Source organism: Geotrypetes seraphini, chromosome 16, assembly GCF_902459505.1.
Source record: "Geotrypetes seraphini chromosome 16, aGeoSer1.1, whole genome shotgun sequence".
In the NCBI taxonomy this organism is placed as follows: Eukaryota; Metazoa; Chordata; class Amphibia; order Gymnophiona; family Dermophiidae; genus Geotrypetes; species Geotrypetes seraphini.
Genome location: NC_047099.1, coordinates 20,670,633 through 20,695,050, shown reverse-complemented (window position 1 = coordinate 20,695,050; position 24,418 = coordinate 20,670,633). Strand labels below are relative to the sequence as shown.

General features: G+C 43.1%; 1 protein-coding gene across 2 annotated transcripts in view; it reads left to right on the top strand.

Moving 5' to 3' along the window:
* Positions 1-21,195, top strand: part of LOC117350884 (paired immunoglobulin-like type 2 receptor alpha) — a 29,891-nt gene extending 8,696 nt beyond the window's left edge. The window contains exons 2-7 of one of the 2 annotated variants that reach the window (XM_033925581.1): positions 10,685-11,065; positions 13,467-13,667; positions 14,568-14,601; positions 20,578-20,630; positions 20,722-20,765; positions 20,860-21,195. In XM_033925581.1, coding sequence (XP_033781472.1) covers positions 10,685-11,065; positions 13,467-13,667; positions 14,568-14,601; positions 20,578-20,630; positions 20,722-20,765; positions 20,860-20,994 — 848 coding nt within the window. In that variant the 3' untranslated portion in view covers positions 20,995-21,195. Of the gene's footprint in view, positions 1-10,684; positions 11,078-13,466; positions 13,668-14,567; positions 14,602-20,577; positions 20,631-20,721; positions 20,766-20,859 lie in introns of both variants that reach the window. The other variant, XM_033925580.1, reaches the window with a different exon arrangement.
* Positions 21,196-24,418: the final 3,223 nt, after the last annotated feature.

Below are 24,418 nucleotides of genomic sequence, written 5' to 3'. Positions count from 1 at the left end.
TCTCCCTTCCCTGTGCCGCCGCGTCACTGATGACATTATTAGCGATGCGGCAGAGGGAAGGCCCCGGCGGGGAAGGCAGCAAAGCAGCCTGTTCAGAGTGCTGTCACCAATGCTGAAGGGAGCAGAGGTACGGTATGTCGGTCTAGTGGTGGGAGGGTCGGTGGGGTTCTGCTGCACGGGGGGGATGGGAGGGAGGGATGGAAAGCTGCTGCACATGGGATGGGGGGAGAAAGCGCTGCTGCCGGCAAATCGGGCAGCACTATTGCCAGGAAGGATGGAGTTTGGGAGTGTCAGGGACATTCGGGAGGGGCTAGGGGGGAGGGTTCTATCTAACTAGGGCTTACTTTTGGGATAGGGCTTATATTAGGACCTACCCGAAAATCATGCTAGGACTTATTTTCAGAGTAGGTCTTATTTTTGGAAAAAAGGGTAGATGGACACCCCAGGTCACCCACATATCTTCGGACTGAGAAATAAAGACCACATTAGCCCCTATTACAAAAAATTACACTGGCTACCTGTGGAGGCGCGAATACTGTTCAAATTTGCTTGTATCTGCTTCAAACAAGTCTGGGGCCTAGCACCTTCCTACCTGCAAACACACTTCACTCTACACAACCCCACACGTACAACCAGAAACAAAAACATCTTTGCACACCCAAAGATCACAAATACAAATCGTTCCTTGATAGAACCTTCATGTTCCAAGCAAACAGACAGCAATCCTGGCTGGGAAACCACATAAATAAAGCCAGACAGACCTACAACACATTCCGAAAATCAATTAAAACCGTTCTATTTGACAAATTCCTTGCTTAATCAGATGACCTCTCTCAGGTATTCCTTTCCCCTTATAACCCCAATGTATTATGTAACATCTTTCTTCTCTCATGTATTCTTTCTCCATGCTTCTCCAATTTATGATGTAACTTCCTTCTTCTTGCATTTTGTAATTCACTGATTGTCCAGTCTACTTTCTATGTGAACCGCCTAGAAGTCAGTTTGACTATGGCGGTATAGAAAAATAAAGGTATTATTATTATTATTATCCTCCACACACCTCCCCTTCCCAGCAGGTAAAATGGAATAAGAATCTAAGTGGTCTGATTATGTCTTCCTTTTCTTATCGGGATTTTAGAAAATTATTGAAAACCAATCGGTTTGATAAATTTGTACAATGATTTGTTAATTTTAGCGAATATGTGACTCACTGATATATATATATATATATATATATATATATAATTGGATGTATCATCGTTGTGCTTACGCAGCTTCTTCTTGTGAACTGCATTGAACTGCGAGGTATTGCGGTTAACAAATAAAGTAATTCTTCTTATTATCCCCGGATCCCTTTAGCACACATCATAGACGCAGATCAGGGAAGGAAGATGTCTCATATTCCGCAAAGGTTGTGATACTCACATTACCCCTCTCCCCAAGTCGCTTCATTGGCTCCCTGTCCCACTTCTGCATACAATTCAGACTCTTCCTACTGACCTACAAGTGTATTCACTCTGCAGCTCCTCAGAATCTCTCCTCTCTTATCTCTCCTTATACTCAGCCCCAGGGAACTTCGTTCGTCAAGAAAGTCTCTCTTGATTGTACACTTCTCCCTCTGTATTCGCAGTGATAGGGGATTAACAGGCCCGCGAATACAGAAAAACCGCAAATAACTTTTTCAGATGCCCTGCCTTCAACAGATGTTATTCGCTGTTTTCTATTTTTAAAAAACCATCGTGAATATGGTGAAACCGCGAATAACACGGCGGGAGACCTGGCCTGTTCCTGAAGGAGAGGCAAAACACGGTGAAGAAAGTACTGGGAATTGGCGATTTTTTCTGTAAACGCTTGTGAAAAGGATTCAGGTCCCAATTCCTGCCCCATACTTTCTCTGTCTCTGTCATATGTAAGTCAGGTACCTGGGGACACATCTTAAAGACCAGAAACCATCTTTCAAATATGTCCGTCTTTTATTATGAGTTTCACATCTTTTATACGAATCAGGTTTGCCAGCATGTGTCAGCATGTGACGTAAATGCAAACCATATATGGATACAGGTCACATGAAACTTTAAACACATCAGCATTTTTCCTATCTAGAGATTGAAGTCCAAAAGGTAAGAAAAAGCCTTGACCAGCAGAGCTTCTTAACTAAAGCTGTCTGTAAATACGGCTTAACAAAACAATTGAATTCACTTCACATTATCTCTGTTTAAACATTATCTGTCCTTGTATTCTCTTCAAGGAAGGGAAAGATAAACAGGGCCTACCTTTGCATCTTTAAACAACATATGCCTAAGGACACTTACTAAAGTTCTGATACGTGTCCCTTCAAATCCCCTCTTACGACATGTAAATGACGTCACAAATACACAGCATGAGCTGGAAGGGAGTGATACTCTAGGTATGTCTCTCAAGGAGGGGTCTTTTTAGGAGCTGTAATACGAATAACACAGTACATGAGCAGTCAAGACAAGAGTGCAAATAATAAGAGATTATGCATTCAACTAAAGTGCTGATCCCAAAAATTAGATAAATCAGAGTTACATTTGAACTCAGCAAAGAGGTCTGCTAATTTCTGAATGTCCATAGTAGGACCTATATTGTCAGAAAGAAAAGTACAACAGCTTAAAGTACTGAGGAGAATTTTTCAGAATTCTCAGCTAGAATCATATCTAGGGCCATATGATTTTGAGAACCATCTAAGAAGTGGAGCCTAATTGATCAGTAATACTTTGCAAGGCGTCCCTAGAATAGTTCACAAAGCGTTGCTGATTATAATAATTTTAACTAATCCGATCAACATTCTTATTAATAGTAATAAGGGAATAAGGAACTCAAACCCAGCCTTAACCTGAGCTCGGGCCTTAAATTCATCTGGGACCCCTCTTGGGACCCCTATAGCATCTATGTATACATGTGATCAGATTTATATCAAGACAAATAAAAGGAAAAACCATGTGAATAGGAAGGATGCCTTTCAGAAAGAATATGCAGGAGCATAGTAACCTTAACTAAAGTGCACTGGCCTATCCACTGGCTGGGTAGCTTAACAGGGAGCCAAAAGTCTCCATAAAGCCAGTAAATATCAAATCTGATGCAGCAACAATAGGGCATACCTATGAGCCAAGACAGAACAATAACCTGGGGGTAAATTACCTACAAAACTACTCTGTGTCAGATTAGAAACATGACATGTGTAATTGCCCTTATAGATGATAACGGCAATATCAAGCTTTTGCTGTCCTGGCAACAAAGGGTATTTAGAACACTACAGTGCACAAAGGGGATAGGTAAATAACCCAAAAAAGCATGGTTGGATACCAGGAGGGAGGTCCAGAGATACGGTTCCTAGATGGGGTCTAGCTTGAGCACATATGTAACAATTACTCTTATTATGTTGATCAGCAGTGAATTTCATCCATTCTAACCAAAGGTTACGTTCTGAAAACCCTACCTCAACAGCCACAATATCTTCAAAAGTGGGATTGGCAATAGCCATCATGTCAGTAAGTTTATTGAATGTAGGGGCCAGTGGGTTAGTATTTTTTGGGGCCCCCACAAAATGGCGGGAGAGGATGAGTGGAGGTAGATAGATCCCATAAGAAAACTGATGATAGCTAGACCCACCCTTAAACCACATGTCCATAATGTACATACCTTCATCAGTAGGTCTAGGGTTGTCAATAGTAAGAGAAAGCTTAATAATTTGTGCAGGAACACTTTTCCTATAACAGTGTCCAACCTTATGAAGGGTCATACAAGTAAGCAGTGATTTACCATTTTGGTCCACTGTTTTTCAGAGTATTTTCTAGTTTATAAACCCAGTCAGTATTAATATTCCACCCTACCACTCCCCAGAATGCACACTTATCCCCCCAACGTAAGTCAGTAACATATACATATATGTCCTTAGTTTTAGGAATCTCTGAGGACCAATGGCACAGCCTTGGGATATCAATTGATGAACAGTCCACAATGTCACAATACTCAAAGGAGAAAGTGGCAACTTGCACACTGCTGGAATTATACCAAAGGGTAGCATACTATCGGTCTTTTCTGGATTCCAATTGAAGGACAGCCTTTGCGAGGGAGTAGTCCAACTTGACATCGTGTTCGCAAAGAGGTGTCGGGGGTGCTGTTTACAGCAGGAGTGTCATTTACAGATGGGTATGGGCAGAAAGTGTCATGAACCCAGAACACATCATCCCTGTAGACCCAGTTAGAAATGATCCATACAGGGAGAAAAACTAGCAGCAGCGGTGCCAGTATGAGAATGATAAAGTTGGTAAAATGCTGCAATGAGATCATCATGTTGTTCCACTGGAGGAGGTGAAATCTGCGCAGGGAAGACTTGCTTCTGGGGTTTTAGGTTAACCCTCTTCAAGCGACTTGCGTGGATCCAAACAGGAAACTCCTCAGTGAGTGCAGCGGGCCTGGTCACAGCGATCACAGTAGTGGGAAGGCCAAAGGGGAAATCTGTCTGCTTCCGATCCTTGGAAAGCTGCTGGATAATCACCAGGCTGGAAAAAATGGGTAGGAATCTGTGGAGAGAAAGGAGAAGTGCAAGACACGTTTCTTTGAACAAGCCCTAATATTTCAATTAGCTTTTGGACGTATTCCTCCTGTATCAAGGGAAAATCTACCCATGGGGCGGGGAAAGGTCATCCGTGAGAACCTCAAAGGGAGAACAGCCAGATGTCTGTGCATACAGAAAGAGATACTTGAAAAGAAATGCTTGGAAAGCATTCCAAATATCATTCAGCAGCTGTACTCCAATGTGATCCAAATAAGAGATAGAAAACAAGAGAAACCATGTTACCTGTACTGAATGTGGCAACATGTAACAATACCAATTCATGTACTTGACATAGCTATGGCAAAAGAGAGACAATACTCAGTTACTTAAGGTTCTTAATTGAACAATCCAAAAGGATATGTTTTTATCGTGCTGCATATAACTATTATGCACCTCAGAGAAACCATACTGATGTACTGAATGTATTCAGAAATGTATATTGAATGGATCATATGTAGGGAACACCACGAAATAAACGCTGTATAAAGTAAAACTTTTTCTTATAACCCCTAACTAAACTATATTCAGAATATAAAAGCTAAAAGTAAAAGAACATTGCGCAGTTAGGCTAGTAAGAAGTGGAAAAAGAGCTCTAAAAATGGCCAATATTATGTATCCTAGGGTACCCACTAAACTAAGACAAGTAGACATGACACAGACAAAACATAAAGTTTTTAAACGTGGAGCTATTTCTCCATCTGTCAAGTGTGCAGGGCTGAATTTAATTCTGCAAATAAACACATTGATATAAAAAAACCAAAACAACAAATAATGTATATCATAACCATCTCATATTTGAAAAAAGGCATAAAGCTAATGTCTCTTTGGAGCGTCTCTATCTCTGCAGTGATAAAGAGGACCCGTGGAAAACATTAGAAATATCTGTGCCAAAATGGATCTGGGATGGCTATGTATAAATCCGGAAAAAACATTTTAAATTAGCAACATCCTAATTTCAGCTAAAACAATAGAAAGGAATTGTATTTTCCAATTTATTTTCAATTCACAACCATGCCAGCTGTAATTATTGAGCTATATATCTCTGTATCAAGGAGCAAAAGGTCAAGAATGAAAATATCACTAGCAAGAAGTTAAAATGTCGAGCGAGCACTACGATAACCAATACCATGATATTGAGCAATGAATAAGGGAGAGCTAGCAGCTGGTATCCAGGGTTTCCCCTCTTTGCACCAAAGTCCGTCCAGAAGGGCGGCTTTGGGCACCTGCCAAATACCAGGCATCAAATTCAGAGGAGGGGGTGGTAACAAAGGACTGAAGCTGTGAAAAAAGAGAGGAAGAGAATCCTGTTCACCCTTGAGACCCAGAAGCCTATTTAAAAGAAGGGCTTGGACATCGTGAAAAGTATGAAGGGTAATGGGGTGACCTAGGATCAGAGAAGTAACCATCTCTACCACAATAGCACAAGCAGCCAGGGCTTTCTTGAACAGGAGTGACTATAAAAAAAGGCAACAGAGCGTAATTTACCGCCATGTTCTCCCTTCATGGTGTTACAATAGTCCCAAACAAAGAGATAAAACATGTGGGCATAAGCAGGGAAACCCAAACTTGAGCTAGAAACCAAAGCACATCTTAAATGTCCAACATTTCATAAGTCCATCTGATAAGAGCAGTCATTTCAGAAACCAGGGTCTGTCTCAAAATCTGGTCATAGAAGGAACAAGCAGAGATCCATTGGCGGCAGTGACCAATCATAGCAAGAAAAGTAAGCATGTCTTTCTTGGTAGCTGGGCGGGGCAGACACAGAATAGCAGCAGTGCAGAAAGTGCAGATTTTCCTCTGACCATGAGACAGGACAAAACCCAGGTATTTCACTTCAGATGTACACCAGTGCAGTTTATTTCATGACACCTTGTGACCACACACAGACAACCATTATAAAAGATACAAACTATCAGCCTGACAGGTCTCCTGAATTATGGAACACAAAAAGTTGTACAAAATAAGAATAGGACCATGAGGGGCAGTGCATGACTTTGTAGAATAGCCCGAAGGACATTCCACACTGGGTATACTGTTGTTTAAAGGTGAAGGCAAAAAAAGGGCTGAAAAGCTTCACCAACAGGGACTAAAAATAAAACATTCATTAGGAAAATGACAGAAAAAAATCATTGGCTGCCGGTGGAATGGTGGAAGAAACATAAGTGCAATGAGAATTACCAAAACTCTAACAGCCCGAAATCTAGGATGGGCGTATTATAAGAAGAGATGGTGGTTTTGATAATGCCGGAGAAAAGTCAAGAGACGAGCAGTGGAATCTCACCTTACTGCTTTATAAAACCAAGAATGAGTAACTTCAAAGAAGCACTATAGGGGGTCAGTGGAAGCCCAAACAGAGAAGTCTGGGGGAAGGGACAAAAACATTCATGCACAGACCCTGATAATGAAAGCAAAGAACAGATTAGCTTTGCTCTGCACAAGAAAGAAAACCTTTAAAACGGAATTTTTTCTTTTTCTTGTTTCTTTTTTTTTTATGATCCAGCACAGAACACAAAGAAAGCAGCCGGTAGAAGAAACGCACAAAATTGTACAAACTACAAGGGAAAGATCTTAGACTGATTCAAACAGCGCTTTCAATTCATTCCACATAACAGCACGTCCTACCTCAGTATTAAACATTGGTGACACAGAAAGATGGGAGCAAAAGGAAAAAATGTCATACACACACACAGCCGTACAAGTCTCATTTGTCTAGGAGTAAGTGCCTTTATGACTCATTACAAAACCCAATATAACAATGCAAACTATTCGCTTATCTTACCTTATAAGCGAGGTACAGTAATAAGAGACAATAAAATCTTATACTCTATAAAAAACCTTACAAATGACAGAGTGGGCAGGGGGGTTCTATAAATAATTTCATTCTTTCCGAAAGAATGGCAGCTGCTTATATTTATGAGGGGTGCTTACCGAAAGTACCCCGAGATTTTTCCCAAAAAAACTCCATAATAGAACCCAAAGCTTGAACTTAAAATAAAGGGTTGGGTACAGGTCACCACTACCCAGTGAGTATTAAAGAACAGAAAAAATTCAGAAATACTCACAAAATACTGGTGATATCATCTGCCCATCGCGGACGTGCCCCCAACTGAAAAGGATTCAGGTCCCAATTCCTGCCCCATACTTTCTCTGTCTCTGTCATATGTAAGTCAGGTACCTGGGGACACATCTTAAAGACCAGAAACCATCTTTCAAATATGTCCGTCTTTTATTATGAGTTTCACATCTTTTATACGAATCAGGTTTGCCAGCATGTGTCAGCATGTGACGTAAATGCAAACCATATATGGATACAGGTCACATGAAACTTTAAACACATCAGCATTTTTCCTATCTAGAGATTGAAGTCCAAAAGGTAAGAAAAAGCCTTGACCAGCAGAGCTTCTTAACTAAAGCTGTCTGTAAATACGGCTTAACAAAACAATTGAATTCACTTCACATTATCTCTGTTTAAACATTATCTGTCCTTGTATTCTCTTCAAGGAAGGGAAAGATAAACAGGGCCTACCTTTGCATCTTTAAACAACATATGCCTAAGGACACTTACTAAAGTTCTGATACGTGTCCCTTCAGCTTGAAGCTGATGTCATTTGGGGGGAAGGGGGATAATCAAAATCGCTATTGCTGAAACTGCAGCCAGAGGGAGAAGTGTTCTTTGTTACTGCCAACTTCCGACATTGTTCCTTCTTTCTTGCCTCGCCATATAGCAAAAACCACCAGCCATATTCATTAGGGCTAGCCTGAAAATCCAATTGGCCTGGTGGTCCTCCAGGACAGGGTTGGGAACCACTGGTCTAAACCAGGGCTGCCCAAGTCCGGTCCTCGAGATCTACTGGCAGGCCAGGTTTTCAGGATATCCACAATAAATACGCATGAGAGAGAGAGATATTTGCATACCAAGAAAGCAGTGCAGGCAAATCTCTCTCATGCATATTCACTGTGGATATCCTGAAAACCCGGCCTGCCAGTAGATCTAGAGGACCGGACTTGGGCAGCCCTGGAAACTTTCTATACCAGGGGTAGGGAACTCCGGTCCTCAAGGACCGTAATCCAGTCGGGTTTTCAGGATTTCCCCAACAAATATGCATTGAAAGCAGTGCACGCAAATAGATCTCATGCATATTCATTGCGGAAATCCTGAAAACCCGACTGGATTATGGCCCTCGAGGACCGGAGTTCACAAGTTCCAGCCTTTCCTGCATATGCTTGGAACAACCCGCCTGACTCGGTATGTCAAATCCAAAAACACAAATGGAGGAAAAATATATGTACTCCTTCTGGTGAGGAAGCATGAAATAATCAAATAAAAATAATAAAAAACAACACGCTAACATCAAAGAATGAAAATATTTTTATCTAGTATACTTAATTTTTACAAAGGAAGGTAGTGCTCAGAGACATGGAGGAAAAGGGGGAACGAAGTCCCCCAAAAACCTCACCACCCAATCATTACAGTACTTTCCAATTAACAGCAGATGGTATTTTTTTAGTGTAGTGTAATGTTGGCTGCAAACAGTGAAGTGAAGAGCATTTTTTCTTTAAACCCTGTTCTGTAAAGCAGTGGTTCCCAACCCTGTCCTGGAGGAACACCAGGCCAATTGGGTTTTCAGGCTAGCCCTAATGAATATGCATGAAGCAAATTTGCATGCCTATCACTTCCATCATATGCAAATCTCTCTCATGCATATTCATTAGGGCTAGCCTGAAAACCCGATTGGCCTGGTGTTCCTCCAGGACAGGGTTGGGAATCACTGCTGTAAAGCTCTTGAGAGACTGACGCACTATATGTGAGACTTTTGTCTTATTAATCTTTTCCGTTTGGCTTCCTGATGAAGATTTGAAACGTGGCACGTCGAGGCCAAAGAACTATGACTAAAGATAAGTTTTTTTTCAACTTTATTTCATTACAGTACACTACAAAAATACCGTCTGTTGTTAATTGACAAAGACTAGGGGACACTCGATGAAGTTACAGGGAAATACTTTTAAAACCAATTGGAGGAAATTTTTTTTCACTCAGAGAATAGTTAAGCTCTGGAACGCGTTGCCAGAGGATGTGGTAAGAGCGGATACTGTAGCTGGTTTTAAGAAAGGTTTGGACAAGTTCCTGGAGGAAAAGTTCATAGTCTGTTATTGAGAAAGACATGGGGAAAGCCACTGCTTGCCCTGTATCGGTAGCATGGAATATTGCTATACCTTGGGTTTTAGACAGGTACTAGTGACCTGGATTGGCCACCGTGAGAACGGGCTACTGGGCTTGATGGACCATTGGTCTGACCCAGTAAGGTTATTCATATGTTCTTATGTTCTCTCTTCCTCCTCCTCCCTTTGTGTTTTCCAACTTGAGCAGCTTATATTGATTAACCATTTCTGTTCAGTGTGTCTGTCATAATTAGACTGTAAGCTCTTTCGAGCAGGAACCATCTCTTACATGTTTAATATACATCATTGCATAAGTCTGGTAGTACTACAAAAATAATAAATAGTAATAGTAGTATGTCCAGACCAGAGAATGACACAGGAACACATTTTTCCCCATCCCCGCCAAAACTCATTTCCCTGTTCCGTCTCAATGAGTTCTTTTCCTGTCCTTGCCCCATTCCTGCAAAGCTCTGCCCTCATCTGCACAAGCCTCAAAAGCTTTAAAATCCTAAGTAGCAACATTCTAGAGCTCAGATTGTGATGTCATAATGCCTCATTCCACCAATGCCTAAGCTCCGTCCTCATCTACACAGGCCTCAAACCCTTTAGAATCCTAAGTGTTTGAGGCCTGTGCGGTTAAGGCAGAGCTTACAGGAATGGGGCAAGGACAGGGACAGTAACAAAACTCGTAGGGACGGGATGGGGAAACTGAGTTCCTGCGGGGATGGGGACAAATTTGTCCCCGTGTCATTCTCTGATCCAGACCTGAAGTGCTGGCAGGGGACAGCTGGGCAAAGTGGATGGGCCACATGTTCCTAATCTGTGATATGTGTTGTGTCACTGTAGTATCCTGGCTGAAACGCCTCCGGATGATCATCTTCCATGGTGGGTCCAATCCGTTGATAACCATTTGTTAACGTGTCTCTCTGTCTCTATCTCCAGCCTATGCCCAGGATCCCAAGTTCACAGTTTCTCAGCCGACGTCAGTCTCAGCTGTGGTGGGGAGGCCTGTCATACTCTCCTGCAAGTTTTCCTATCCCCCATACACTGGACCCCTTGAAATGAGCGTGTACTGGAGAATTGGCAACTTCCATGGAGCTTTTATCTACAATAGGACCAAAACAATCAATTTCACCCGTCAGGATTACAAGGGTCGGATCTCTCTGGTTGGCGACCCACAGAGGGAGAAAACAGCCTCTATCAGAATAACAGACCTGAGAGAGAAGGACAGTACCTTTTATTTCTGCCGAGTGCAGGTCAAGCAAAACAACGGAAACACTGAACAATGGCAAAGCATCCCAGGGACACACCTCAGTGTGTCAGGTAATATGCCAGGTAAAATGCTCCCGATGACCATTAACATCCCTACTCAAAAACTGCTTCTTGCTTTCTCTCCACGCCTGCCTCATACTAAACACAAATTACAAAAATGGCAGAATTTACCGTTATCTTTGGGGGGCTGATTATATGTTTTTCAGATGATTCCTTTGGAGTTAAATAATGGAGATTGGCGGATGTTATGCACAATAATTACAAAATTTTGTTGGGCAGGTAAAAAACCAAAGTTATCTCTTGAATTTTTATTGGGATCAGGGATGAGAGGTGGACTAGGACTCCCAGATCTTCGTATATACAATTGGGCTTGTCTGTTAAGCCATAGGGTTCTTGAGGATGATTCGTTTACTCCTTTATCTTATGACAAGGCATTTTTTCATCCATTACATCCATTTTCATTACATTTTTCATCCATTACATCCATTTTCATCTGGTCATTCATGGTTGGCGATTCGCGTCCCGGTCATTCACGGTATTTTCCGACCGCGAACCGCCGACCAGGCGAGGACAGCTGGAGAGGCAGGAGAGAGCAGCCGGAGTGCCGGCGAGTGAAGGAAATCACTCGCTGTATGCTCCGACCGCCTCTTCCTGCACTAAAGTCGGGCCTTACCAATCAGGAGCTGATTTGACACGCAGCTCCTGATTGGTAAGGCCCGACTTTGGTGCAGGAAGAGGCGTTTGGAGTATACAGCGAGTGATTTCCTTCACCCGCTGGCACTCCGGCTGCTCTCAACTGTCTCTCCAGCTGCCCTCTCCAGTCTCCCCCAAGGAAAAACCATATTTGCAGTTTTTCAAGATTTGCGGGGGTTCCTGGAATGGAACACCCGCGAATATCGGGGGAGTACTGTAATTCTATTTTGACTCCATTGAGATCAGTTTGGAGTAGATTGTGGAAATTTTGGGAGTATCATCCGAGTGTAACAGATTTTTTACCTATTCATGGAAATGGTAATTTTAATCTGGGAATGACTAATGTGATTTTTAGATTTTGGGGAAATAAGGGGGTTCGTTTTATTGCACAGATTATGGATGAGACGGGGAAGATAAAAAGGTTTCCAGAACTTTCCTTAAATGTAGAAAGTGGACCAGGATCATTATAAGGATATATGCAATTAGAACATTATGTTATTCATATACGAAGATTGGGTTCATGAAAGGCTTCTAGATTTTTTTTTAACAAATGCAAGGATGTCCCAATCTCTGTATCTTTGTTACATAAATGGTAGTGGAGTTTAGTTCCCAATAGAACTTATGATAGTATTTCACAAAAATGGTGTGATGAGTTAGGGATTCAAATATCATTGGACGATTTTAGTCAAGCTATCCATCGATTGCTTAAAATTATTAAGGGTTATGTTTGGAAGGAATGTACATATAGAATACTACATAGGGTATACTTCTCATAAGTGCAAGCATTTCATGCGGGATTAGTTAATTCTCCCAATTGTATTAAAAGTAATAAATCTCTTAATACACTCTCTCATGCTTTGTGGCAATGTTCTCTTATCAAGTCATTCTGGTCTGCCATCCTATTATTTTTAGGTTCTTTATGGAATAGTCAATCAATGGAATCCCCAAGGGGGGTGTTATTTGGTAAAGCTGCTGCTTGTGGGGCATTCGGACAAGGAAGAAGCATTTTATTTCAAAAGATGTGTCTGATTGGTCATAAATACATTTTGCAATATTGGTTACAGAAAGATCCTCCTAGTTTTTGGCACTGGAGGAACCAACTCCATCGTTTAATTTTATTTGAGATTTGGGAGGTTGGTACATTTCCTAGACGAACTCGTCTCTTTTTGAAAATTTGGGACCCCTATATTCAAAATCTTTCCTCTAGAGCACGAAGTATGATTCTTAATGTTTTACATTGAAGCTTTGGAAACATTCATTGCATTCCAACACCTGGTAATTTGTGTCACCTTCCATTCCGGGGGAGGGGAGGGAATAGGGGGATGATAGAAATTTGTATGGAAATACTTGAATTGTATATTTGCTTAAATACTTCATTACAATGTTATAATTGGAAATAAAAAGAATGGGGGGAAGGGGGAAAGGGAATAGGGGGTGTATAGAGAAATGAAATAGGTCATATGGAAATATATTTTTTTGAAGGAATGATAGAAATATGTATGGAAATATTATTGTGAATCTAATTGTAATGAATAGCTTTTTGTATTATATTATTGTATATTTATTTGATTCAGTCAATAAAATGTTATAAATTAAACACGCAAGAGACGGACCCTGCTCCAAAGAGCTTACAATCTAATTTTGACAGACACACAGGTCCTATTTAAGTGGCAGGGCTTGGATTGCTTTTGCACATTCTAAACAGATAAATGGTTCTTTTCTCAACCCCCACCTCTCCTTTCTGCTCTGTTTCTCGCAGTGCAAACTTCTACCACAATCCAAAGTGATACTTCTACAAGAATCTGTACAACTAGGGGCCCCACCAGCACAGCCCAGACAGCGGTTGGTGATACCAAAGGCCCTCAGGAATTAATCCCTGTGATCAGTGGTGTGGTGGTCGGCATACTCCTGTTGATCTGTGTCATTGGACTCACCTGTTTCCTCCTGCGGAGGAGCAGAGGTAATAGGATTTAAGGGCCATTGCTGACTTCACTCCCCTCTATTTTTGTGAAATAAGTTTTTTTCACCCCCACCCCATCCTTTACCACCAGAGTCCCCCGTATACCCCTCCCCATAATACACCCTGTCTCCCTCTCTTCTGTATTCCATATATCTTGCCTCTTTTCCTCCTTCTCCTCTCTCTCTGTCTCCTATCCCACCCTGTCTCTTTCTCTCTCTTTCCCCTGTCTCCCATCCACCACCCCTCTCTCTCTCTATTTCTCTGTGTCTTCCATCCCACTCTGTCTCTTTCTCTCTCTTTCCCCCTGTCTCCCATCCACCACTCCTCTCTCTCTCTTTCTCTGTGTCTTCTATCCCACCCTGTCTCTTTCTCTCTCTTTCCCCCTGTCTCCCATCCACCACCCCTCTCTCTCTCTTTCTCTGTGTCTTCCATCCCACCCTGTCTCCCTCTCTTTCTCTGTGTCTTCCATCCCACCCTGTCTCCCTCTCTTCTGTATTCCATGTATCTTGCCTCTTCTCCTCCTTCTCCTCTCTCTCTGTCTCCTATCCCACCCTGTCTCTTTCCCCCTGTCTCCCATCCACTACCCCTCTCTCTCTCTCTCTTTGTCTTCCATCCCACCCTGTCTCCCTCTCTTCTGTATTCCATGTATCTTGCCTCTTCTCTTCCTCCTTCTCCTCTCTCTCTGTCTTGTATCCCACCCTGTCTCTTTCTCTCTCTTTCCCCCTGTCTCGCATCCACCAATTCTCTCTCTATCTCTCTCTCTCTCCTCATCTCTCATTCCACCCTGTCTTTTTTTTTCTCTCTCCCCTTCTCCCATCCCATCCTTTCTCTCTCTCACCCTGTCTCTTTTCCTCCTTTCACTTGTGGTATAAACCCTTTTTATATCTCTTCCATTGATAGGACGAAGACAAGCAGACAAAGGCATTAAAGAGGCGTAAGTTATATTTTTAACTGATCATTTCCACGTAGTGTCCTCTCTATACATCTACCGTATAAAAGGAGGAAAGGTACCATATTCTTATTCTAGAATAATAAGTCCTTGGCTTATGTCATTCAGAACAATTCTACATTCACGATAACATGGCTGTTCCCCTCACTGTCATCCCCCCATCTGTGAGTTACACCATATGATCTGATATATGAATTACACTGTATCATTTTATATTAATTTAGCTGGCCCCTTGCTGGTCTGTGGTTTGCAGCAGCTCGGAGGTCTACAGATAATTAATTGTATGGGTCCGGGGGCATGGGAGGGAATTCCTTTTCAAGACCTTTTTGTAGGGGACGGTCTCTCACCTTGTTGGGCTTCAGTCTCTTAATTATGCGTGTTTTATTGTAACCTGCCAAGATTTTAGAATGAGTGGGACATAAATTTGGAAAATAAATAAATAAACTGACCAACTAACCCCAACTCAATGGATCTGGTTAGAAATGTGTTTATTGAGTAACCAAAAGGAATGGCCAAACAGGTTGAAAATATAACGGTGAAAGCTCGAAGGATGTTAGGATGCTAAGAAATCCGATCACGTGACTCCTCTTCTTAAAAAAACGCACTGGTTTCCAGTCACACATCGTATAATGCACAAATGAAGTTTGCTTACCTTCAAATCTCTGATATACAAAACTCCGGCTTTCATTTACAAATCATTGATTCCTTATACCTCATCCGGACTACTGAGGTCCAATGGTCAACATTCAGGGCAGGATTTTCCTATAGGCTAACTAGGCTTCAGCCTAGGGCCTCAAGATCCGTGTCACATTTTTTTATAAAGGTTAGTACCAATAACAACATTTTTCATTTAACATATTGATATATATCACAGTAATGATGTATTTTATTATCTCTCATGTAATTTACAAACTTAAAAATGGGAGGTGAAAGGGCCTCATAAGTGGAATAGCCTAGGGCCTCTTTTCATCTAAATCCGGCCCTGTCAACATTTATTAGTTATCCCCTCACTTAAAATTATTAATATACGGCGGCACTTCATCTTTTCTGTTGCAGCTCCTCAAACATGGAATTCCCTCCCTCTTTACTTAAGGGAAGAAAACAATTTGGATAAATTTAAGAGCAAACTAAAAAGCTTCCTTTTTTAAAGACGCATTTAATGACTAAAAAGACTGACTAGGAGTTTCATTTTATTCTCATAACTTCTTTGAGATTCATTGTTCTTTCCCTTCCTATTGTTTTCAACCATAAGTGTCTTTTTTTTTTTCTATCAACCAAATTGTAATTCTTTCCCCATGTTTTATTATGTTTGTAAGGTTTAGCTTTCTTGTTAGTTTTGTTGTCCCCCTCAATTTTACTGATATGTTCATCGCTTAGAATTTTTGAATAGGCGATTAATCAAATTTTATAATAAACTTGAAACTTGAAACAGGGAGAGGTATGGCCAGTAGGAAAAGATCTGGTGAGACTTCATTTAGAATATTGTGTACAATTCTGGAGAAACAGAATGGAGTCGGTCCAGAGGAAGGCTACGTCATGAGATGTACAGGCGACAGACTCAAGGATCTCAATCTGTGTACTTTGGAGGAAAGGCGGGAGAGGGGAGATATGATAGAGACATTTAAATACTTACATGGCATACATGTGCATGAGGCAAGTCTCTTTCATTTGAATGGAAGCTCCGAAATGAGATGGCATAGGATGAAGTTAAGAGATAAGAGGCTCAGGAGGAATCTAAGGAAATACTTTTTTACAGAAAGGGTGGTAGATGCATGGAATAATCTCCCGGAGACAAAGACTGTGTCTGAGTTCAAGAAAGCATTTGACAGACACGTGGGATCTCTTAGGGAAAGGAGGAAATAATGAATGCTGCAAATGGGCAGACTGGACAGGCCATTTGCCTTTATCTGCCAACATGTTTCTATAACCATAAAGCTCTATGACCTCACAATGCAGGTATAAAGAGCCTTAGCTAACAGGGGGAGGAGACAGTGGATGCTGCGGATGGGCAGACTGGATGGACCATTTGGCCTTTATCTGCCATCATGTTTCTCTAACCATAAAGCTCTATGACCTCACAATGCAAGTGTTAAGAGCCTTAGCCTATAATCCTAATGCTCTTATGACCTCACAATGCAGGTATAAAGAGCCTTAGCTAACAGGGGGAGGAGACAGTGGATGCTGCGGATGGGCAGACTGGATGGACCATTTGGCCTTTATCTGCCATCATGTTTCTATAACCATAAAGCTCTATGATCTCACAATGCAAGCGTTAAGAGCCGTGGAGGGGCATAATCAAAAGAAACGTCTATCCCCTTTTGGCTTAAGTAGGCGAAGAAAGTAGGCAGCAGGGAAATGTCCATTCTCAAAAAAAGTCCAAAATGAGGTTTTTTTTGACAATGGCCTACCACTACATTCAGCAGTTTAATGGCCCAGACCGCCACTACTATCCTTACAACACATTCCCAACCAAAAAATTGTTCAAGTCTCAAATGCCCAAAATAAGATCTTTTAGGCGAAGGAGGGGCACTGTAAAAATGCTAGAGCAGGCATGGTCCCTTTTTAAGGACACAGTCACCGAGGCACAAAATCTATATATACCACGTATCAACAAGGAATCCAAGAGGAAAAAGAACTAAGAACCAGCGTGGCTCACTGTAACGGTGAAGGAAGCGATCAGAAACAAGAAGACTTTGTTTAAGGAATGGAAAAGGTCAAAAACGGACAAAAACTGGAAAAATCACAAACAGCATCAACGCAGGTGCCATAAAGCGGTAAAAGGGGCCAAAAGAGACTACGAGGAAAAAATAGCCAAGGAGGTGAAAAACTTCAAGCCATTCTTTTGATATATTAAGGGGAAATGACCTGCAAAGGAAGCGGTTTAGTAAAAGGGGGCCATAGTGCAAAATATAGACAACAGATATATATTCTCAAAATGGACACATTTTGATCACTAAATTGAAAATAAAATCATTTTTCCTACCTTTGTTGTCTGGTTCAATACTGGTTGCCGTACCTTAAGAAGGATATGGCGATACTCGAGAGGGTCCAGAGAAGAGCAACAAAAATGATAAAGGGCATGGAAAACCTTTCATATGCTGAGAGGCTGGAGAAGCTGGGGCTCTTTTCCCTGGAAAAGCGGAGACTTAGAGGGGATATGATAGAAACTTATAAGATCATGAAGGGTATAGAGAAGGTAGAGAGGGACAGATTCTTCAGACTGGCGGGGGCAACAAAAACTAGAGGGCACTCAAAAAAATTGAAGGGAGACAGATTCAGAACAAATGCTAGGTAGTTATTCTTCACTCAGAGGGTGGTGGACACCTGGAATGCGCTCCCAGAAGAGGTGGTAGAGCAGAGTACAATTTTGGGTTTCAAAAAGGGATTGGATGACTTCCTGGAGGAAAAGGGGATTGAAGGGTATAATTAGAGGGTTACTATACAGTACAAAATGCTTTAAAGTAATAGATCACTTACAGGTCATTGACCTGGGGGGCCGCCGCGGGAGCGGACTGCTGGCCATGATGGACCTATGGTCTGACTCGGCAGAGGCAATGCTTATGTTCTTATGTTCTTATGGTAATTTCATCAGTCTTTGGTTGCACTTTATTCTTCTGACTGTGCATCCAATATTTTTTCCCTTCTTTCAGCCCCTGTATGCATTCCCTCCCCAAACTTTTTCTTTCTTTCACCCTGCCCCATTCTTTCTTTCTCTCTCCATGCCCCATTTCTTTCTGTATGTCTATCTTTCTCTCTCTCTCTCCGTGCTCCATTTCTTTCTTTCTCCATGCCCCCTTTCTGTCTGTCTCCCGTCTCCCTTCTTTCTTTTTGTCTCCCTGTCCTCCCCTTTCTTTCTTTCTTTCTCCCTGCCCTTCCCCAAGCCACTGCCATTGGAGAACATGCTGCCACCGCCGCAGGGGAATAGGCAGCCACTGCCGCCATCGAAGAATAGGCCGCCGCCGAGTTCTGAGCTCTCCCTGCTTCCCTTCCCCGTGGGGCCAACCAACTCTCGCCTCCCGACGTCAATTCTAACGTCAGAGAAGAAGTTCCGGGCCAGCCAGCAAATATGCATGGAGCAGATTTGCATGCCTGGCACCTCCGTTATATGCAGATCTCTCTCATGCATATTCATTAGGGCTATCCTGAAAACCAGACTGGCCTGGTGGTTCTCCAGGACAGGGTTGGGAACCACTGGGCTAGCAGATAGGAAAGGACAATACTCGGACTGGAAGAACGTCACCAGTGGGGTGCCGCAGGGCTCGGTGCTTGTATCCATGCTCTTCAACATATTCATAAATGATCTGGAAATGGGTACGATGAGTGAGGTGATTAAATTTGTAGACGATATGAAGTTATTCAGAGTAGTGAAGATGCAGGGGGATTGTGAAGATCTGCAACGTGACATAACCATGCTTGAGAAATAGGCAGCGACATGGCAAATGAGGTTCAACGTGGATAAGTGTAAGGTAATGCATGTCGGAATCAAAAATCCCATACACGAATACAAGATGTCCAGGGCGGTACTTGGAGAGATCCCCCCAGGAAAGAGACTTGGGAGTACTGGTCAACAAGTCATTGAAGCTGTCTGCGCAATGCGTGGCGGCGGCGAAAAGGGCAAACAGAATGCTGGGAATGATTAAGAAGGGGATCACGAACAAATCGGAGAAGGTTATCATGCTGCTGTACCGGGCCATGGTACGTCCTCACCTGGAATACTGCATCTAGCACTGGTCGCCGTACATGAAGAAGGACACGGTACTACTCAAAAGGGTTCAGACAAGAGCAACTAAACTGGTTAAGGGGTTGGAAGAGTTGCTATACAGTGAGAGATTAGAGAAACTGGACCTATTCTCCCTTGAAAAGAGAAGACTGAGAGGGGACATGATCGAAACATTCAAGATAATGAAGGGAATAAACTTAGTAGATAAAGACAGGTTGTTCACCCTCCCCAAGGTAGAGAGAATGAGAGGGCACTCTCTAAAGTTGAAAGGGGATAGATTCTGTACAAACGTAAGGAAGTTCTTCTTCACCCAGAGAGTGGTAGAAATTTGGAACGCTCTTCTGGAGTCTGTTATAAGGGAAAACACCCTCCAGGGATTCAAGACAAGGTTGGACAAGTTCCTGCTGAACCAGAACGAACGCAGGTAGGGCTGGTCTCAGTTAGGGCACTGGTCTTTGACCTGGGGGGCCGCCGCGTGAGCGGACTGCTGGGCGCGATGGACCACTGGTCTGACCCAGCAGAAGCAATTCTTGTGTTCTTAAACACTGGCTCTTCTCGCTGTGCCCTATATGCAAGTAACACTGTGGGCCTCATCTGGGGCAGCCTCCTTGGAGCGGCTGGGGCACAGGCAGTGTGTCTGGGAGGGAATGCATGGACGGGAGAACATCGCAGGGGAGGAGACATAGGCATCCTGGGACTGTCTGCCAAGTCTCTTCCCTGAAGAAGCCCTTTCTGGAAACGTCAATCGCTCCTCCTAAACTTACTTGCTCCACTTCATCACTGATGCTGAAACCGTGGATTGAAGACAAAGTTTTATTTTATTTTTCTTTCCAGCTTATGATTTATCTTTAATCTTATCTATTGTTTTGCCTTTTGTCTTTGTTTTGTTCTATTTCTATCATTTAAATTTCTCCAGAATTCTACTGTTCAATGGCTCCCCCTTCTGCTTCTATTCCTTTCTCTCCTCTCTTCTACCTTCCAAAGTATTTAGATCAATGCTGTCTTGTTAAAATGTTTATTTTATTTTTATTTTTCCTCTAACTCTACTTTTCACTTCTCTATTACCCTCCAGGTACTTTAGTTAGATTGTGAGCCTTCGGGACAGTAAGGGAATTTTTCAAGTACCTTTCTTATTTCTAATCTTAATGTATATTTTCTGTAAACCGCTTAGAACCTAACGGATGTAGTGGTATATAAGAAATAAATTACATTACATTACATTTAAAATTTTTGTTCTGTAGAAGTCAAAAGGAAGCTTCCCAGCCTGAGATGTATGTCAGCGTCAGGAAAACAGGTTAGTTACAACCTTTAGGTCTTGTGCACTTTGAGCTGAGAAAATCATACCTCTCTCTCTTTTCTAACCTTTTCTAACCTTCATCCCCCAGAGTCCAGGCAGCCTGCACAGTTCTCACCAAAATCCCTAGAGGAGGTCAGTAATGGGACTGGGGGAGGGGAAGGTGATAGGGTGTGGGGAGGAGTCGAAGCACCTGGCATGACACAGATATATTTTGTCTCCGTTGCAGGTGCAGTTAGAGAGTGCACTTGTCTATGCCAGTCTGAATCTCAAGAGTTCCAGCACAGCCAGAAAGAAGGAACTCAGAGCACCCCTTCCTGAGGAGACACTATATGCAGCTGTGAGGCACGGTGCTCCATCTTAATGACGGTGTGGCATCACCATAGACCCCCCCCCCCCTCAGAGAAAGAATGTTAATTCAGAGCTCTGAGGAAGGGGGTCTCTATCCACTTCTTCTTTCCACAGCATTGAACCACAGGCAATGATCAACAGACAGAATATTGACAAGTCTTATTGACTTTTTGAAAGTCTTTAATGCTTCATGGAACTCTAGACTGAACTTAAACTATGCAAACAGGAATTTGGGGGAAACCTAAGATATAATTAAATTGGGGGGGGGGGTGAGGAGGGGTGCTGGCTAAAACACTTACCATGAATGAGATATTGAGAGAAATGTAGATTTTGAATAGGTGTAGGACTTAAGCTACATTATTGATCTCACCATAGTACCAGAGAGATCTTCATTCCCAGGACTAAAACTAATGACTCAGAAATCAAATACTGCTCATTTTATCCCCAAAGGTCTACAAGAGAATCAAAAGCTACTATAGACCTATTACAAATCCTGGGCCTGACAAGTAAGCCTGGAAAAGACAATAATTGGCTTTACAGGAAAGACCAAAAAAAAACTTCCAGCATGCTCAGATTCTCCGTAAATGAACAAGAAGTCAAACACAGTTTAGAATGCATGCCTTGACCTGAGATTAAGTGCGTCTGTCAGTTTTCCAAAAAGATCCATGAGTTCTATATACACTTGGAGAAATACAACTCCCAAGGACAACTACAAATCCAATGCTGTTATATGGGAGTGAGGACCGTCATTGAACCCCAGACTGTGCAGAATGGGACAGAACCCCGATGGGAATTCTGCACCTCCAGTCCTGCAAACAGACACTTTGTGTACAGGCAGTCCCCGGGTTAAGAACAAATTACATTTTTAAAGCTGTTCTTAAGTCGGATTTGTACGTAACTCAGAACTTGTAGATTTTAAGGTTCTTGCTGCTCACCTCTGCTCCCAGCTGACAAAAGGGCCTACCAATGTTTCCTCGAAGGTCCAGCATGCACAACCACACACTGTTCTTAATATGGCCATGCATCGTTCCTGAATCTGCTGCAGGAGAAGTGTAGAAATGCTGCTCAGTGAAATCAAATGAAGCCGCAACCATGTTCTTAAGTACAAGTCGTACTTAAGTTTGGCATCTGTAACTCGGGGTCTGCCTGTACACAGAAACATACCCAGTGTTGGACACTTCCCCCTGCTACTCACAATACAAAAGGGAATATGCATAAGTTAGTCTCAGCTCAATAGCAGTAGGGAAAACGACCTTCACTACAAAGTCTCTGGGAAGTAACAGAAAACCCTGTGAAAAGTACATGCAACACAAATGTAGCAACCTGTCCTACCAAACCAACTCTAACCCCCAGAACCTAAACAGCTACAGACCAGCTTACAAAAACCAGGCAAGGCAAATACTGCAAAGTGTAGTTACTTACCTGTAACGTAGGTTCTCCGTGGACAGCAGGATAGTCAGCCACATATGGGTGTTGTCCCAACACCTCCCAATTTGTGGTTAAGCTCTCCAATAGCTCAGAGAGATTTTTTTTCCGTGCAGTGCCCGGGCCCCACTGGGCATGCCCGAGCCCTACCCATTTCCCCCTGCTTCCCCCTAATCCCCAGGATGTTCCTAGCTGTGGCCGGGTCGGCCGTTTGGGGAGGCGGGTGGGTTGTGTGGCTGACTATCCTGCTGGCCATGGAGAACCTACGTTACAGGTAAGTAACTACACTTTCTCCTAGGACAAGCAGGATGAGTCAGCCACATATGGGTGACTCCCTAGCCGAGGGATGTACCGACTGGACCTGCGCCTTAGCGCTTTGTGCATCCCTCGCCTGGCTGTGGAGGCCGAGCCGGGCAGGGTAATCAGGCAAAGCAGGTAAAGTTGTGGAAACAAGGTTTTGGATAAAGTGCTGTGTTAACTGAGCAATAATACTCACAGAACAATGAACTGGTCATTGACAATCAATGAACAGTGAGAAACCAACTGGTCAACAGTGACCATTCGTACTTGCATGTGAGAATTCATACTTGCCTATTCCACATTCAGTCTAGACAGGAGTGCTGGAAGACCTACTTAACTCACAGAACAGTGAAAACTGGTCAATGACAATCAATGAACAGTGAGAAAACCAACTGGTCAACGGTGACAATTCATAACTGGTCAATAGTGACAATTCGTACTTGCATATGAGAATTCATACTTGCCTATTCCACATTCAGACTAGACAGGATTACTGGAAGACCTACTTAACTCACAGAACAGTGAAATTGGTCATTGACAATCAATGAACAGTGAGAAACCAACTGGTCAACAGTGACAAATCGTATTTGCATGTGAGAATTCATACTTGCCTATTCCACCTTCAGTCTAGGAAGGAGTGCTGGAAGACCTACTTAATCAATATCTATAACACCCTACTTGAACAGTGTTTGTCGATATTTATAACACCCTACTTGATCAGTGTTTGTCAAGGCTGTGCTAGTGGTTGCTGTCCCTCCCGGGAGGGAAGAGCCACTTCCAAGACTGCTCGGCCGAATGCATTTGGAGCGTGAAATGCTATGTCGAGGCAGTAGTGCTTGATGAAGGTGTGCATGGAGGACCAAGTGGCTGCATCGCAGATGTCCCCTATTGGTGTGTGGTGCAGATGTGCCGTTGTGTTGGCTATGGTTCTGCGCTGGTGGGCGTTGGCTCCCACCTGCGGTTGATGCTGCGCTTTTCTATAGGTGAAGGGGATGCACTCTTATATCCAGCGCGAGCGCCTGCGTTTGGTGGCCGGAAGTCCTGGTCTGTTTTGGTCGTAGGAGACGAACAATTGAGGCTTGTCTAATCTGCTGCATAGTCAGGGCCCGCACACAGTCCAGGAGGTGTTGCTGAGGTGGCAGTGTGCCTCCCTGTGGGGAGATGTAGAGTGCCGGGAGGCACGCTGAAGCCGCCTTCGGCAAGAATCGGGGGTGGGTTCTGGGTACCACCCTGTTCTCATGAGGGAGTGTGTCGGTAGACACGATGGTCAGGGTTTTCCCAGCCAGGAATACGGGATCTGCCTCCCCCAAAGGTTTGAAGGGGTCGAGGTGAGATGTTGCGGCACCAAGTTGAGGTCCCATCCGGGCGGTGGTGGTCTGACCGGTGGGTGCCGATTGGACAGTCCCTTCATGAAATTTTGTGATTACTGGATGCCTCGACACTGGTTTGCTGTCTAGGCCAGCGTGGTATGCCGTGATTGCACTTAGGTGGACCTTGATGGAAGTGGGTTTTAGGTCCCCCTGAGATAAGCTCAGTATGTACTGCAGGATGTCCGGTATGGGGCAGTTGTAGGGGTCTCGCTGCGTATCTGTGCACTGGTAGCGGAACCTTCTCCATTTCAACCCATAGCGTTTTCTGGTTGAAGGTCTTCTGGCTGCCATAAGAGTGTGCTCCACGTCTTGTGGTAGGTTCATCCTCTCATCATCCATGCG